The 18823-nt window shown below is 57.2% G+C and overlaps 1 protein-coding gene across 3 annotated transcripts in view; it reads right to left on the minus strand.

Moving 5' to 3' along the window:
• CAMTA1 (calmodulin binding transcription activator 1) overlaps positions 1-18823 on the minus strand; it is a gene marked incomplete at its 3' end in the record, with an annotated part of 128449 nt that overhangs the window by 79992 nt on the left and 29634 nt on the right. For all 3 annotated transcript variants that reach the window (XM_080358898.1, XM_080358897.1, XM_080358896.1), the window contains exons 3-4: positions 12432-12499; positions 301-436 (exon numbers count right to left, since the gene is read on the minus strand). In XM_080358898.1, coding sequence (XP_080215024.1) covers positions 301-436; positions 12432-12499 — 204 coding nt within the window. The remainder of the gene's footprint in view (positions 1-300; positions 437-12431; positions 12500-18823) is intronic.

Below are 18823 nucleotides of genomic sequence, written 5' to 3' on the forward strand. Positions count from 1 at the left end.
GCGTGGCCACCCCGTGCCTGTCCCAAAAAGCCCATATTCCACCAAAAGCCACTCAGCGTGAAGACACTGCAGTGTCTCCATTGAGCCTCACGGCGACTCGAGCAGCAACACAACCAGACGGTGAAGCCACATCCGAGTGTTGCTCAAAGTGCTCGTGGAGAACACGTGTGTTTCTGGGGAGCGAGAGGGGAAAGGCTGGAACGCAGTGAGCACACGTGTTTCCTGAAGGTGTGGGCAGGGACAGTGCCCGCGCTGCGGGGGCCGCGCGCCCCAGCCCCGCGCCCGCCCTCGGGCTCCTACCTCCACTCCTTGCACCTTCAGCTTCATGTGATCCTCCCTGGTGGTTTTCCCATCTTTCCTTTTTTTCCAGCAATATCCATCTTTCCTGTATTTCACCTTCTTCCTGTTGTACAGGATCATGGAACCATTCTGCGGTCTGAAAAGAAGAAACAGCTTTGCATTACATAGAGAAAAACCACCGTCCTAAGAGACTTCATGGAGCAATGTACTACAGGCCAGAAAAGTCTACAGAAAAGCAATATTCTGTCTTTGGCACAAGACAAATTTCCACCTTTGCTGCTGTTACCTGCATTAACTGATGCTTTGCAATCTGCGACATTTTACTCAAGAATCTCGTACGTAACAAGGTAAGTGTGCCAGTGACGGGTGTAAAAATAAAGGACATCTTGTCACAAAGCATCAGTGTTTCGCAGGGCATGTTGTGAACGGGCTCAGCGTGTGCTGAAAATACGGAGAGAAACGCTAAAGAAAAAAAGGCCTGTTATTATTTTATTATAGACAATCTCTTTTTAGCGCATCAGCAGATCAGATAACAACCAGCTCTAACACAGCACCAGGATATGCATGTCGTTTTAAAAAGGCAATAAACGAGCAAAAAGGAACGGAAGAAAAAAAAGCATTAGCTTCTACATTGCTTTTGCTGTTCCTGCTCAGCCCCGCGTTAGACACAGAGGGACGTTCTCTGCCCGGAGCACCCGCCGGACTTCAAAGACCTTGGACACCGTCACCGCCTGGGACACCGTCACTGCCTGGGACACCGTCACTGCCTGGGACACCGTCACTGCCTGGGACACCGTCACTGTGTGGGACACCGTCACTGCCCTGGGACACCGTCACTGCCTGGGACACCGTCACTGTGTGGGACACCGTCACTGCCCTGGGACATCGTCACCGCCTGGGACACCGTCACTGCGTGGGACACCGTCACTGCGTGGGACACCGTCACTGCGTGGGACACCGTCACTGCGTGGGACATCGTCACTGCGTGGGACACCGGAGCAGGCACGGAAACGCCGGCGTGAGCAACGTGCAGCGCGCTCAGGAGAGCGCTGGCTGGAGCCTCTGCAGGGAGCAAAGCGCCTGAACTCGTATACACGAAGGAAACGAACGGACAGGAGCCTTCGGGAGACGGCGAGCGGGAGGGACCCCCGGCCCCACTCATGCTGCCCCTGGGCTGTCGGGGCCCGGCGGCTCCAGGGAGCAGAGCAAGACCTGGGGCTGCTGAAAAACCTACCGAATGTTTGCAAGGCCAGGTGGCACAAGGAAGCTCTCTAAATAAAGAAGCCAAATTAAGCGGTTTGTGCCGAGGCAGCGTTGGCTTGTGGCTCCATTGCCAGGCCAAGGCTGCAAACGCCAGCGCGGCCTCTGGCCCCGCTCCTGCGTGTCCAGCACAAGGACGAGCTCCGGCGGGCGCCACTTCTCATTCTTCTCCAACAAAACACTCCACTCGAAGACACCCGCCTTCACCCGTGTTTATCGCATAATAATAGGGCAGTAACGCTGATGTAAAAGCTGTTAATTATAGAGTAACTCATCCCAATGCTCCATTAAGTGCATAAAGGCACCTTATTACTGAGGAAAACAAGCTCTTGATGGTTTTCTACCACCACCGGCCAGCTGAAATTACCTGGATGCTCCAGAACAGCCGCCTTCCTCTGCCACAGCGAACACGGCAGCGGCGGCGGGTCCCGCCGCGGAGCCCGGTCCGTCCCGGCTCCGCCCGCTCCACGCGCCACGGCTGCGCCCCGGGAAAAGCAGCAAACCAAGGCAAAGGGACGGGGAACAGGGGCGCGGAGCATCCCGAAAGGTGCCCCAGCAGAGACAGGCGCTCTGCCGGTGTGCAGTACATCACCGTATCCAGGCTGGGGACACCAACCACCGATCTCTGCCACCAGCACCGCTGCTGCTCTGCACCCTGCAATCCGCAGAACGCCCTGAACCCCCGGCAGGCCCGGTGCCGGGACCGTCCTGGCCGCCAGCAGCCGGCACGGCGCTGGCCCGGGCGCCACACGGGCCGCGCTCTTGGCATAGGCGCCGCAGTTGTTTCTGGCCCCACGGTGTGGAGCTGACAGACCCGAACAGCACGCAGCACATTACAGCTCCGAATCTCCTCCCTTGTATGAGCCTGTGGCATTTAAAAGCTGCCTGATCTCTATTTGGGTTTCTTGCTGGCGGCCTGGGGGAAGGAGGGAAAGGACGGAAGAGTAACGGCTGAGCAGAAAGCCTTTTGTCTTCACTATTGATGAGACGTGAGATGCTTCCCTCCCTCTCCGGTTATTTACCACCACAGCTCTCACATAAATTGCCACAGCAGCCTAAGAGCTACTTTTCCCAAACTGTTCCTGCTACAACTGGGAAGGCGACGCCACGCTGCTCATGGACCCGCAGCCGCCCCGCGGCTGCTGGGGATGCTGGGGCTGCTGGGGATGCTGGGGCTGCTGGGGATGCTGAGGGTGCTGGGGATGCTGGGGCTGCTGGGGATGCTGGGGCTGCTGGGGATGCTGGGGATGCTGGGGCTGCTGCGGCTGCTGGGGATGCTGGGGCTGCTGCGGCTGCTGGGGACGCTGGGGATGCTGAGGGTGCTGGGGATGCTGAGGGTGCTGGGGATGCTGAGCTCCAGCTCTGGACTGGGCGCCGCCACCAGACCTACTGCAGTTTCCCGCGGTGACGCGGGGAGCGGTGGTAACGGAGCGCTGGACCGGCAGGAACACCAGGGATTTCCAGAGAAGATTCTGCAGAAGCGTCACTTTGGACGCGGTGCCCGGGCCAGCAGCACGCGCCTCCGCTGGCTCTGCGTCCCGCTCCGATGGGGTTTTGCTTCTTGTATATAAAGTCCTTTACTTGGATAATAAGAATCTAAACCAGCTCATCTTATCATGAACATGAACCAGATACAAAACGAGAGTAAACAGAAAACAAGTTAAGACCAGGATATTGGGTGATGCTGGTGAACTGATGCTTTGCATCTGCGTCTGCATTGCGCTCATCAATTAAAGTCCCTTTGGCCTAAACGACCGATATGTTCCCCTAATCACGTTACCGCAATATTAATAAGGCTGCTCAATGCAACTAGTTCCCTCTAAATTGTCACATCAAGATTTGGAAAATGTCAGACACATCATTTAGCGAAAACTGTTTTACTGCCCGGGGAGCTCGAGTTGCCGGAGGGAACTGTAACCAGCGCAAAGCCAAAAGCGACTGTTCCCAGGACACGGGAATGGGGTCAGCCAGAGCCAGAGCTGGAGCCAGAGCCAGAGCCAGAGCCAGAGCCAGAGCCAGAGCCAGAGCCAGAGCCTTTCCTCCAGAAGGTCCTTGGCTCTAAAATTGATTTTTTATCTTATATTCATTTCAATTCGCTGCCAGGGCGGGTAGTTAAAGCAGCTCAGTCCCTTACAACAAAACACGCTCCCCGCTGCGGGGAAGCTCCTCGCGGAGCTCTTTGAGGTGGCCTCGCTCTGCGGGCGTCACTCCGGCTGCTGCTCTCCCGACGGCTGACGGCAGTGACACACACGGGCTAACGCTGCTGCGTTTGCCAGCCACAACCACCAGGTCTTTGCCGGGCTGAGGCTCAGGACTGAGCCTCGCCCCAAGCCGAGCCCAGCCCAAGGGTGAGCCCAGCCCAAGGCCCAGCCCAGCCCACGGGTGAGCCCAGCCCAAGGCCGAGCCCAGCCCAAGGCCGAGCCCAGCCCCGCACAGCCGGGGCAACGCTGCCGCCCTGGCGGGACAGCGGGCGCTCCGTCTGCTCCGGCTGCGCGGGAAGTGGCTTTATGGGCACATCTGGGCGCACGGGCTCCCTCCGACCGTCACAACCGCAGGCTGCAGCCTGTGCCAAACGCCTCCTGCCTTCCAAACTGACCTCCAGAACTTCTTCTATTTATTTATATCAATTTAGTCCTATCAATTAATGATGACAAGGCAATTAACTAGAATGCCAGACAGTAAAAAATAACCACATAATGCCTTCTTTAGAGGAAATCTATTATGTAATCCCAATCGGTCTTCATTAACATACAGTATTCCAGTAAAAGGCAGTAATCTAGTTATGGTCTGTGAAATATGAAGATCCGTAAAGTAATTTTTCAGAGTTAAGGGTAAATTATTATTAGCAAATGGGAAGGAAATGTTTTTGCATTTTTCCTGCAAACCTCTGGACAAATCAAAGCGAGCCACGGGGCACCGCGCCGGGCGAGCGGAGCGTGCGCCGTCCAAACAGGCGCCCGAGCGGCCGCCGTCGCCGCAGCTGCTCCTGACCAGCTCCCGGTCCCGCGGGTCGGTCTCCGGACCGAACCGGAGCAGCGCGGCGCGGCCCCCGTCCCCATCCCCGCGCGGTGCAGAGTCCCCAGCACCAACCACCGCGGGCACCGAGCACCCCCCAGCGCTTTGGGCTGAAAGTGCTCAAATCAGCCTTCCGCAAATACATTCCAGAGCCGAGTTACCAGCGCTCGCGCGGAAACACCACGGCTGATCCGCCACAGCGCTCGTGTGACGCTCCTCAGAATTCATACATCCGATATTTAATGATACTAACCCGATTTATCGATTTTATACATTAAACATCCAATTATTAGAATAACTAGATTAAAAGCTTACGGGAATCCACAAAACAAGCGGTATCACGAGGAAACACACACTTTCCAATTTTAAGCCTTCTTCACCTTCAAACACACTCATCAACTATTGGATGATAGAAGATAACTAAACCCCAATACAGAAAGCGCTGGGAAGCACAGGACAAACGCACAGGCCGTCGCCCACCGCTCCAGGACCCGCCGAGGCTCTTGAGCACTTTCTGCTCAAATTCTTAATGAGGCAGCTTATAAAACAAATAAAAACCCCAAAGTGCGATAGGAATGTGTTTACAACGCAAACTCAATTATTGTCTTATTCTGATGTTTATCTTTTCTATACCCTCTCAGCTCATCCTGCTTCTGAACTTAATTACCCTGCAGTATTTTTAGTTGAGATTAAATTCCACATTTCCAGATTAATTCAGCCTGGACGAACACGTGAGGACAGAAACCCCTTTTTCGTGCCGCCCCAGCGTGACCCGGCTCGGCTGGCACAACTGGCACGGCTGGAAAAGCCGCCCGGAGCGCCGGCTCTGCCGGGAGCGGCACGGCCGCCTGGCCAGGGCCCGCGGAGCCAACCAGCGGCCCCGGGCCGGCCGCTCGCTGGGGAAGCCAAACAACCAGCACCGTCCAGGCCACCGGAGTCACCCTTCAGCCGAACGCCGTTCGCGGGGCGCGGGCGCCGCGGGCTGCGCGGGCAGGACACCCGCACCAGGCCAGCCCGGGAGGCGGGGGAGGGCTGATCCCCACCAACCGCACCGAAAAACGCCGCAAGAATGGGTCATTTTACGTTCTGTCGGTAAGTTACAGGTAAGAAAAAGGCACAGTGGAGATTACGTGAGGGTGTGAGGTTTAAGGTACATTTTTAATTAAAACAAAAAGACCGAAGCTGCGACGCAGCGTCATAAAGCAGATAGTTTTACAGCTGGATGATCTCCCTCTGATGTACCTGAAAACCATTTTTAAGTGACATAAAGTTTAACATAGCGGTACATCTGCCTACCCACCAGACACCACACGGAATTTAAAATTTGATGCTATGAAAGCATTGTTACAGCGCACGGAGCGAACGCCAACCAGAGCACCGCCGGGGAACCTCGCGGACTGCTGCGCATCCCTGCTCCCAGGACTCATCCTGCTGCTCAGGACCCACGCGCGCTCTCCAGCACCAAAAGCCATCAGCTCTGTGCTCCCTCTGTTTGGTTCCACAAACCCCTCTGCATCCTTCGACCGGCCCAGCGGGTGCGCTCAGCACCGCTCAGCACCGCTCAGCACCGCTCGGCACCGCGGGGCGCAGCAGCCCCACCCGCGCTCGCTAACACACCCGCGCACGGTTTCAATCGCGCTACGTCTGCCACAACCACTGCTCGGTGTCGTCTGGCAAGCGAAGCGCCCGGGCCGCGGGCACGGCAGCTGCCGAGACGCTGACCCGCTGCCGCGGCGCCGGCTCCAGCCCGGCGCGGCAGGGCCACGGCTCCGCCAATAAATCATCCTGATAAATAGGTTATTTTTAATCAGCTGGTATTTGTAGGCCATTAAGATGCAACAAGCAGTCTCAGGCATTCTCTCTGAATGTTGTTTTTGACACAGAGGATATATTGGAAAAAATGAGCGAATATCGTTAAAGGTTAATTATGAGCATCTGAAAGGTTATTTTTGCATATCTCACCTCCTGGACAAAAGATGCTTCTTCATTACCATACCAGAATACAAATTAAGTTGCAAACTCTTTAAAATGCGACAAAGACTTTAATTCTGTTGCTGTTTAAAACAGGGGGATCAAATACCAGATTTCCTGGCCCTTCTGCAGCCCTCAAACCATCGGGGAGCCACAAATCCCCGCTCTGCCGGCTGCTCCGCGGGCTCCGGCTCCGCCGCCAGGAGCCCCGGTCCAGCACCCTCACACGTTCACGGCCTCGTCTGCTGCACCCGGACAGGGTGCCGGCCCAGCCCGTCCGAATTCTGCAAGCCAGCTGTCCAAAATCAGACACCCGGTACCTTCCTCGGCCACATCCCCTGACGGGAAAAGCTCACCTGGCCTTCCCAAGGCAGGCAGTAGTTTGCTGATTAACTGAATTGCTTTATTATCAGGTAATTGCTTTTCCTGACAATTCCACGTGTTCCAGGGCTCTCTGCCTCTCCAAGGGTGACGCTGCAGGACTCTCCCAGCTCTGTGTGAGGAGGAGCAGGAGTGTTCGCACCCCACGAGGGCGGCGGCGGGACGAGGTGTCTGTGCGCATGGACCTGTGATGGAGCCGGCATCTCAGACCACACGGACCAGCGATGGAGCTGGCATCTCAGACCACACGGACCAGTGATGGAGCTGGCATCTCAGACCACATGGACCAGTGATGGAGCTGGCATCTCAGACCACATGGACCAGTGATGGAGCCGATGTCTCAAACCACCTGGACCAGTGATGGAGCAGGCATCTCAAACCACATGGACCCGTGATGGAGCCGGCGTCTCAGACCACACGGACCTGCGATGGAGCCGGCGTCTCAGACCACACGGACCCGCGATGGAGCCAACAGCCCTGAACCCGCCCCCAGCCAACGCCTGGCAAAGCGGGTCACGTTAAAACAAAGGACTTGAGCTGTAACAGGAATTAATTATTGGTGTCTCAACACCCCTGGACCACAGCGACTGAAAATCTATATGAGTCGATGCCTCTTAAAACCATCTCTGCACTGTTTATCCTCTTCGGGGGGGAAAAAAAGAGAAGGAAATACTGAGAGCAGCGAGAAGAGAGTGTTGAGAGTCATGAAATCTTTAAAGTGTAAAGAGAGACGTGCCACATTTAGCAGAGATTATGTCAAGCAGCATCCCAAGGCAGAAGGAGCTGACAGCACACACATTGCCTTTGATGGAGGAAAAATAGGTCATACGGTACCCCAAACACACAAACAGGGTTTCAACAGGCGAGCAGAGGCCCAGGATCCCGCGCTGCGTGGCGAGGCCGGTGGCGCCGGGCGCACGGGCCGCAGGAGCCGCCGCGCCGCAGCCACCAAACACCGCAAATTAATTCCAAAGCACAATTGTTTTCAATCTTCATTTAAATCCAACCTTAGTTAATCTCACTTTAATGACATAGGAAATGGAAATTCCCTTAATAAAATAAGTTATGAATATTTATCACCCTGTTTTTACCTGAAAATTGAATAATTCAATTAATTTTACTATTAATTATTTAACACAACATTAATATACTGCGAGATTCTAACTTATCTTTAAGGAGCCCTCCATAAAGATATCCGTGACAACACGTGTTCCTTAGGCTGGACAGGGGTCAGGTGGGGCTTGGGACGGGGACTCAGCCCAGCTGTGGCAGCACCAAATGCACCAGGGTCACAGACACACCGGGGTCACCGCACGCACCGGGGTCACCGCATGCACCGGGGTCACTGCACGCACCGGGGTCACCGCATGCACCGGGGTCACAGACACACCGGGGTCACAGACACACCGGGGTCACCGCACACACCGGGGTCACCGCACGCACCGGGGTCACCGCATGCACCGGGGTCACAGACACACTGGGGTCACCGCACGCACCGGGGTCACAGACACACCGGGGTCACCGCATGCACCGGGGTCACAGACACACCGGGTCACCGCATGCACCGGGGTCACCGCATGCACCGGGGTCACCGCACGCACCGGGGTCACCGCACGCACTGGGGTCACAGACACACCGGGGTCACCGCACGCACCGGAGTCACCGCACACACCGGGGTCACAGACACACCGGGGTCACCGCACGCACCGGGGTCACAGGCACACCGGGGTCACCGCATGCACCGGGGTCACAGACACACCGGGGTCACAGCACACACCGGGGTCACCGCACACACCGGGGTCACCGCATGCACCGGGGTCACCGCATGCACCAGGGTCACCGCATGCACCGGGGTCACTGACACACCGGGGTCACCGCACACACCGGGGTCACAGACACACCGGGGTCACCGCACACACCGGGGTCACCGCATGCACCGGGGTCACCGCATGCACCGGGGTCACAGACACACCGGGGTCACCGCATGCACCGGGGTCACCGCATGCACCGGGGTCACAGACACACCGGGGTCACCGCACACATCGGGGTCACAGACACACCGGGGTCACCGCATGCACCAGGGTCACTGCATGCACCGGGGTCACAGACACATCGGGGTCACCGCATGCACCGGGGTCACCGCATGCATCGGGGTCACAGACACACCGGGGTCACCGCATGCACCGGGGTCACCGCATGCACCGGGGTCACAGACACACCGGGGTCACCGCATGCACTGGGGTCACAGACACACCGGGGTCACCGCATGCACCGGGGTCACCGCACACACCGGGGTCACAGACACACCGGGGTCACCGCATGCACCGGGGTCACAGGCACACCGGGGTCACCGCATGCACCGGGGTCACCGCACGCACTGGGGTCACCGCAAAAGAAAACCCAGCCTGACATGACCTGCACGCCCCGTTTCAGCAGCCGCGCCAGCAGGGGCAGGGCAGCACACGGCAGAGCAGCCCCGTCCACTGCACCGGCTCTGACCAGAGCAAACGGGGTTCCCTGTGTTCTCTGCCGCCCAAACAAACCGGGTCTGTCCCTAGGCCTGGAACTGGGCCCAGCCAAGGCCCGGCTCAGCGTCTGGGGCAGCAGGACGGGCCCTGCGCTCCCCAACCCGCGAGTCGGGGCCGCTCCTGCCGCTGGGCCCCGTCCCCACAGCCCCCGGTCCGGCCGGGATCCACCAGCGGGACTCGCCGCCCCCAGCACGAGCCACACGCGTTTTCCTTCAGCCGTGAGAGGGGAATTTAAATGCTAAAAATAACCCAGGAGGCAGCAGAAGTAACACCGAATCACCCCAAATGGATCCTGACGGTGTTATGCAAATCGCTATTGATTTGTAGGAGCAGGCTGCCACTCAACTGCTTTTAGCTGCAGAAATATTAATCACTGCCAAGTCTCACTGCCTAAAAACGGCATTTGGGCTCTTTCTGGGCTGAAAACCCCCGTGTGGGAATTTCCCCAGCCGCTCCGTGTCAGCGCAAGCGGCGGCTGCTCGCGGCGCCAGCTTTGCAAAACGCTTCCCGAGAAACACGCACCTCCTGGGCCGCGGAGCACGGAGGCGGCAGCTCGGCCGCGCTGCGCCCCCGGCCCGCTGGTGTCACACGGAGCAGACGGGACGCGAGCGAGGACGGGGCGCGGACCCGCCCCAACTCAAGCTCCCGCACGGCCGAGTCTGCGCTCCTGGGCGCAGCTGAAGCTCCACCGCAGTGCTCAAGTGTATTGCCGGAAGACTCTACAATCGACAATTACATAAGGCACTTGGATGCAGATAAGCAAAGTATCTTATGTAGCAGAAGGTCTTTGGACTAAGAAAGCTGGCTTTGTCATTGAAATTCCAATGTAAATAGCAATTAAGTTCTACTTGATACACAAACCTCAAGTAGTTTTTTGTTGCTGTCACGATTCGCACTGAGCTCAGCAATGTCGGAGCTCAGCGCCGCTGCGCCGGCACAGCGCCCTGCGCCGGAACGCCACTGTGGGTTATCCGGCACGTCAGCGAGCAACCAAACACCAGCGCAAGGAAACACCAAGGTCGATGCCTTGCGAGGCGCTCTTGTTAATTTATGTTGATAAACTGGAGCACTCACAAGGCTGTTGTAATAATATTCCGGTCTATTTAGATCAGCATATTTTATCAACTAGAGTCATTCGACACCAAGTTTCAGAGAAAAGCCATTTCAGACCCTGTGAACGCTCTCCTGCGGCTCCTCTGGCACCACCACGATGGCAGCACCACGATGGCACCACCATGATGGCAACACCACGATGGTGCCACCACGATGGTGTCACCACAATGGCGCCACCACGATGGCAACACCACGATGGCAGCACTACGATGGCACCACCAGAGCGTCAGCTCCTCCTCCACCCGTGACCGAGGCCGCCTGAGGGTCCCACGGGCACTGCCAGCGGGCGAGCCACCTGTGTCAATTGCTGAGATGAAATCAGCAGCACCACAGCAGCAACCAAAGAACTGGAGCGTTCCAGTTCAGCGCCAGATCGATGTCATTAATTCTGCAGTACTGGGAGGCCTAATTGCATGAACTCAGCATTTAACTCTTCCAATTAATTTTTATATTAAAAAAAAAAAAAAGAAAAACCAACTCAACAATTTTGGAAGGTCCTTGAACAGCCACCGCAACTTCACTTCCCTTCTCCTGGGACACTATTTCTTTCAAGTGTAAACAGGCGGGAGGAAGGCACCGTAATACTCATCAGGAAATCATTTTCATGCATTGCTTTTTGCAAACCAAACTCTTAAAATCGTAAGATGCTGCTACAAAAACACCTGTAATCTCACACCTTCAGTGACGCCATGGACACCCAGACTGGCTCATACGTTTCCTGCCCACTCAACAGCTCCTCTGGCAAAGGTTCTGCAAGAAATTCTTCTGCATTAATTCTGAAATGGGATTCCCCGCTCAGAAAGAAGTGTTCCCCACCGCCCCCGTGCCACTTGCTGTCCTGCGGCCGAGGGGCGGCACCGTGTTTGTGGGCTCACCCAGGAGGGCGGCGGCGCCCCGGGGCCCTTTGGCCGCAGCGCGGGGGGAGCAGCCGGGGCGGAACCCTCAGGGGACCCAGCGCCTTGTCCCGCAGTGCCCGGCTGCCCCGCGGGCTGCGCACCCCCGGGATTAACGTGTGCTGTTCGTTGGGCTCGATACCGGGCCCCTGCGTCCCACTGTAAGCTCTGCCCCTGCTCGTTACAGCCGAGGCGACGCCAAACGCAGCGCCCGGCGGCGCGGGGCTGCCAGCACCGGCCCTGCGGCGATGGCGACGGGACGCCTCGGCAGGCTCCCTCCCGTAACCCTGCCCTTCCGACCCGAAAGAGGCAGATCGAGAAAAAGAGCAAACGACAAAATCCTGCAACATCAGAACGCAAGAGTCGTTCTTGTGTCAGTGAGACATCCAGAACCGCTGCGAGCCCGAGCGAGGCAGGAACGCCAGCAAAACACCCGCAAACCTCCCTGCGGGGCCCCGGGGAGCTGAACGTTTATGGCAGCGCGAGGAAGACATGACATTCACTGAACAATAAACTGCAAACATGTCTGTTCATGCAGCTTTTTGGGATCTCCTCGCCATCACACACTTAACCCCAGCAAGAAAAGCAGCAGAAGGCACACAGTGCCGGCGGCTGCAGGCCGGCCGGGCGCAGCGCAGGGCGCTCGTGCCTTCGGATTCACCGGAGCCGGCGGCCGCGGGAGCCCCGCGAGATGAGCGGCCTGCGGCCTCGTGCACGGGCTCCGGCCCAGCTCAAGGGCTGCAATCAAACCCCGAACCATCGGCTTCAAACTTTAACCTGTCAAGACTGCAGCTGTTCCATTTGTAATCAATCTGATTTCATTCAATAAAATGCTCATTAAGTCAATTAATGAGAGCTCGGTGTCACAAGGCATCAAGCGTGACCGGGAGTTTTCACTTGGTGGCCAAGGCATTGATTAGCGAGTCGTCAGCGAGAACGAGTCAATGTGCTGAAGCAGGAGCAACGTTACCTTGTTTTAGGGGAAGTTGTTAGCCATTCTTCGTGCTTTTCAAACGTTATTAAATAAGCTGCAATTTCCTGAAAGAGAAACGCAGAAAGAAAAAGAAGTTATTGGCATGGCTGTGTTGGAAACCACAAAGTTTTAAAACAGAGACAAGGAGCTGCCGGCCCCACGTTAGCTCTGCAGCGTAAGCCAGGCTTTGCCTGGGAGAGCAGTGTTCACAGTCACAGCACCAGGGCCAGATTTAACAGCGCCAGGAACGAGCGGGGAAAGGCACGGGCAGTGCCCAGCACCGGCAGCTCGCTGGCAGCCCCGGTGGCCGCGGCACCGCCGGGAGCCTGGCGTTAGGGCAGGAGGCAAAGGGCAGGCGCACCCAGACCCGCACGGGGAGCTAAATTAAATATTTATAAATAGAACAGCATCACTGCAGAGAGAATTACTGAATTATTAATCGTTGCCATAAAAAGCCAGCGGGTGACATCAACATAAGTCATCGCTCCCACTTGCAGGAATGATACGGGCGATTACTTCCAGATCAGAACCGATTTGTTCACAGGAAATTATGGGTGCCGCGAGATAATTGATGACGGCGCTGGTACGAATGGGGACGCGGAGCAGCCGCCCGGCCCCTCGGAGAGGCGGGGGGGGACACCCCGCTGCCCCCACACCCGCGATGTCCCGACCCAAGGTGGCCACGGGCCCTTGGGCTGCAGCGAACACGCTTTTCACCCCCCAGACAGAAATAGGTGGTTTTTGATGGTTCTCTTCCAATAAGCGCCTCCCAGCCGGTCGGTTTCCCTGCCCGAGACCCGCGGTAGCCGGGCTGCGAGGAACGGCCGGGGAAGCAGCTCCGAGCGCTCGGTGGCTGCAGCGCAGCCCCGGCCCCGCGGCGCCCGCCCCACCGCGCAGCTGCTGCGCCCACGGAACGGCCTTCGACCGGGAAGCGATGGTTCTGCTAAAGACAGTTCTATGTAAGGGCTGCAGTTGTATAGCACCAAAGCTAAAAAACCCCACAACACTCTCCAACCAGCTGGCCCAAGCATCTGCTAGAGCCACAAAACACAATTATATTACTCCCAAACGAGACGTAAAAATATCTTGTTTCCAATACTCTTGGTTTTAAGACTCATACTTAATGTCCTCTGGGTATTGCAACAGTGCCAGATCTCCGTGTTACGTACTTTATTAGAGTTGTGTGAATGTCATATTAATGACTCCTACCAACATGTTTACACTGCAAATAAATTCCCCCAGAATGCGCCGCGGCGCTCGCTTCCCTCACGCGGCCGGCGGGCTGGGGGTCACCGCAGCGGCAGCGGCACGGCGCTCTGGCGGCGCCTCTCCCGCGCCCGGCTGTTGCTGTGTGAACTCGGCACACAGCGGCGCGCTGCGGCGCTCCAGCGCACCCGGCTGCCGGCGCAGCACCTGCCCGCGCCACCCTCCCGCGGACACACCGGGCCTGGTCCCTTCACCAGCGGCGAGTGCTCAAGCGGTGACGCTGCCGGGCCGGAGCTGGGCCCGCTCAGCAAATCTGGGCAAAGAATCGACACGGCAGACGTGGTGACCCCGACACGGCCCCGCGGTACCGGCGCGTCCGGCAGCTCCTGCCCCGCCGCAGGGAAGCGCCAACCTGGGCCTCCAGACAACTCAAAACACGTAATTCAATTCTTCTAACAGGATAAAAGAAGGATCCGCATCAGCTAGGATAGGAGCTCCCCCAGGCTTTCCGCTTAACGATACATTACAGCCTGATTTCCCTCCTCCAGAGGAAATACCTTGGATAACAAGGAAAATCTAGCTCACAGCAGCGCTATAAATTAACACGTAAAGAGACAGCGAATCCTCCACGCTGCCTTCCCTGCCCCGAGCACTCAAAATTACAAGGACTGGTATACGCAAAGGCTGCAGGCGGGACGCGGCTCCGGTGCCAGCAGAGCCACCGCAGCCGCACAGCCCGCGCCGCGCCGGGGACGCGCGGGCACAAACACATTCGCGGTTCGACCCTTCTGTGAATTCTGTCGCCACAGAAGCAGCAAGACTGTGGGAGAAGAACCGCTCATCTGCCACCCCGAGCGGCAGAGCCCCGCGGGTGACCCGCTGCTCACGGCGAACGCTCGCGCACACGCGGCCGGGCCACTGGGGCTGCAGTGAAACGCGCGTCCTGGGCACGGGCTGAACCCCGCACTGGTGCTGAACCCTGAACCGGTGCTGAGCCGCGCACTGGTGCTGAACTCTGAACCGGTGCTGAGCCGCGCACTGGTGCTGAACCCTGAACCGGTGCTGAGCCGCGCACTGGTGCTGCACAGAAAACGCGGCCCCAGCGCGCGGTGGGCGACAGGGCTGCTGAGGAACCGCGGCTGCGCGCCGGCTGCTCCGCGCCCCCGCTCACACCAGCACCGTTTCCTTCTGAGAAAGGGGAAGAAATAGATTTATCACTAGGAGACACAAAGTCATTAAATAATTAAAAACAAAACTATAGGCACAATAAAAGCCCTCTGATAAAAAATCCCTGCATTTTAATGTGCGTTAATTCCCCTAATGCTTCACTCTGTGTGTCTTACAGGGTCAAATCAATGTCTTCACCAAAAAATTCAATTACACCCCATTCATCGTATCTTTGGAGCGAGGCTTTTGTTTGCTTTTGTCTCCTATCAAACCCTTTTCCATTGCTTCTTGCCTGCGATTACAAACAAAAGGCAGCGTGGCACCAGCAAGGTCAAACCGCAGCTCCGGCCCCGGCGCTGCTGGGTAATTACAGAGTGAGCGCGGGAGATAAAAGGAGGCGCGTGCTCGCCGTGCACGACCAGCTCATCGCGTCCCCGGGGCGCCGGGCAGCGCAGGCGGCGGCGGGGTCCCCAGGGCCACCCAGGAGCACCTGTGGGCGAGGGCAGCAGCGTCCGTCCCGTCCCGTCCCGTCCCGGCGGTCAGCCCCAGCGCGGCCCGAGCGCCGCAGCACCGCGGGTGTGCGGGTCCCGCTGTTGCCAACCGCAGGGTGTGCGGGTGTGCGAGTCTGTGGGTGTGCAGGTGCGCAGGTGCGTGGGTGTGCGGGTCTGTGGGTGTGCGGGTCTGTGGGTGTGCACGTGCACAGGTGTGTGGGTGTGCGGGTGCGCGGGTGTGCGGGTGCGCGGGTGCGCGGGTGCGCCGGTCCCGCTGCTGGCCCGGACACAGCCCCCCTGCACAGCTCCTCAGGCTGGGGAGGAAAAGCTGCTCGACTTGAGCAGCTGACACAAGCACCCTGCAAAGCAATCAGATAATTTAACGTTAAAATCACACAAGTTATGTTTTATCCTAAGCTTGGTCACATAATTCAGTGACTCAATTTAGACTTTGCTGCTTGGGCTGAAAACGTTTTATACAAATGAACATTAATTTTTCTTTGCGTTCCCCGGTTTGTGAAGATCACCAGTTCAAACGCATCCAAGAGCCGTCAGGAGCCTGTTCGGCCACATCAGCCAGGCCGGAGCAATTCGCCAAACCCGCTCCACAAGGGTCTTAAAGGAGATTTATTTTGCAGAAGCCGTTTTAGAGCCTCTGCGCGGAGAGAGTGATAAATGTCCCGGCTCTCCCCAGTCCCCGCTGCTGCCGCTCGTCCCTCTGGGAAGCGGCGAAGCGAGAGAGATGGGAGAGGGGAACAAAGGATTCGGTACCAAAACAAAAGATTTGTTACCAAAACCTGGCACCCCGGTGATGTCCGCCGGCGGGACGGGGGCAGAGCTCGCCCGCACGGACGCTGCGCCTGCTCGCGCGCAGCCGGGGCGCTTACTGACCCCGCCAAAACGTCACCGATCAGCTTGACGCTGGTCTGTTGCCCTAACGGATGAAAGAGCTCAAACCCGGGCCCGGAGGGCTCCCTGCTTTCCCCGAGAGCAGAAGGCGACCCGCGGCTGCGCCGGATCCTTCCCACACCTCTGCAGAGTTTAAATCTTGCAAAGGAGGCGCAACAGCAGCGCTGGGACCGCGAACTGGCACCGCGGGAGAATAAAGGCACTGAGTGGAAAACGCGTTTGGCTGGGGAGATGCACATCGTGCCCGTGCACGCCGTGCGCGGCGCCGAGCGGACCGCAGGCAGCGCGACGTTTCCATTAATAACTGCATCTTGCCAACCATCTGCTAAAGGTCCGTGCTATTAATTTAACCGAAAAAAAGGGAATAGATTACTCTTACGGTTTTCAATTAAAGTACATGATGTCTTCAAACTGCCACCTTAATGAGGCATTATAGGCTGACATTTCGGAATCCTGAGCTCCGAGGCCGCACCCGGAGCAGAGCGCCCCGCGGCGCCCCCGCCTGGCTGCCGCTCCCTGCAACCCGCGCGTCCGGACGTTCTCTGCTGACGATTAATAATTAACAACCACTTTACACAACCCCATTTAGAACGCATTCATAGAGCTTCTTCCAGCACACAGAAGACTTCAGCCCATTCTGCTCTACTTTTCATTACGATTTTAATTTGAGACGTTGCTGAGGATTGTTTATTACGAGCAGGAGAACGCCCTCTGGGCTGCAGCGATTTGTAAGCTCAGCTCAGTTAAACCAGGGCAGCTCCTGCAGGCCGGCACAGGCGCAGCTCGAGGCGGCCAGTCTGCCGCTCCTGCCCCGTAACGGGGCGAGGGGGCAACAGCAACGCGCTCTTCCCGAGGCCAAACCCGGTAGGAAGAAGCTGGATTGAGGCCATAAATATTTTTCCCTAAAATACATGAAAAGGAGAAGAAAAAGAACAATCAAGTGAATAAGTGGTAGTTAACTGAGACCAGAGTTAAACCAGACCTGCTTTGGAATTTCACCTGCCAAACACACAGAGACCAGCAAACTTAAACACGAATGGGTCTTTAACAGCAGCGCCACAGCTCTGTCCCGGGCCGCCCGGCCCAGAAGGACCGTCAGTCGAGCCTTAGCAAAGTCAGGCCTTGAATCTGCCCGTGCCTAACGGGATTAGGACAGATTTGATCTTCCGTTTCAGTCACAAGTTGAGGGTTAGTCAATAAAACAGAGCAATGCTAAATAACAGCCCATCTACAGCTACTGGAACAGCCGCGGACGAGGCTGCGCCGGGACGCCAGGACGGACACGCCAGCGCCTCTGCAAACCCTTCCGCTCAGCACCGAACCGGGCGCACTACAGGAACACGTGCACGGTAACTGTCTCTTTCTTGCATGTTCCTCACTCCGACATTCTCCAGCTTAATAACGTTCCGCACTCCTGCAGAACTGTCTTTTCAGCATGTTTCTGCATTATGCCTGATTTTGTAAGGGTTTTCAGCCCCACGTAACGACGCAGTTCAATGCAGAATCAGATATAAATCTGGCTTAAGAGACTCTCACCAGGAATTCATTTGGAACTGTAAATGTTAAAAGATTCTGTCTCTGATTTATGGCGTTTTCTTATTTCAAACAGGGAATTAAAATCCTTCTTAAAAGATACATATTAAATCATAAGCGCCGCGTTCCATGACGATGCTGGTCAGACCGAGAGCCGCGGAGCACGGAAACCGAGCAGCGGTGACGGCACAGCCGCCCGTCCGGCACAGCCGCGGTCCCGCGGCCAACCCGCCCAGCGCCACCAGCGCGGATGCTGCTGCTCCCTGCTCCACACGCCGCCCCAGCCTCCCCTCGACATCTGCGCACAGGAGCTGCTTCACCCTAAATGACTGTTAACGCGTTCACTCCATTTGCAGCGTTTCCGTGGAAGACCCTCCCAGCTCTCCAAGGTGCTCTGTAAATACCGCGCGAGCGCGCCTGTACCACCGTGCAAACAACACTGGATCTTTAAAAAAATTCCCCTCAGGAACAGGGCCGCCGGGACTCGGGGCTTTGGGCTGGAGACGCGTCCGCTGCAAGAGTCCACAACCTCGATTGCTCCAGGAAAACAGACACAGGACCAATGTCAAACAGGAGTGAACACCGAGAGGCAGCCGGAAAAGTGTTCTTCAGTATAAATTAATTACTCATTACGAGCCACAGAGCCGGTAGCGGAGACTGAGAGCTCCTGCCGCGCCGCCTTCAGGGACACGAACTGCGGTGCCCATTTGTCCATTAAAGCCTCTTTGGGTCACCCCACCCAAGGCGCCCGGCTGACGGTGCTGAGCAGGCCCTAGGATGCCGCTGTCCCTGGGGACAACCGAGCGGGTCTGAGCTCTTCTGCTGCCGCTTCCCTCCATCACACAGCTGCACGAGCAAAAGCAAATGCCAGCAGGTATTTGTTCTCCTCCCCAAACATCTGCCCAATTAATCCAAATAAACCTCAAACAAAACCTAGGGTGTCAACGGGATAAAAAAGACCTTTCAAAACTGCCGGTGTTATTACCCAAACCATTATAAACGATCCCAGCGCACAGCCGGTTCAGAGACACGCTCCGTGCAGCAGAGCGGGCCGGGGCGCCGAGCGGCGGCGGGACAGCGACC

The sequence above is a fragment of the Nesoenas mayeri genome (genome assembly GCF_963082525.1).
Source record: "Nesoenas mayeri genome assembly, chromosome: 24".
NCBI classification, from domain to species: Eukaryota; Metazoa; Chordata; class Aves; order Columbiformes; family Columbidae; genus Nesoenas; species Nesoenas mayeri.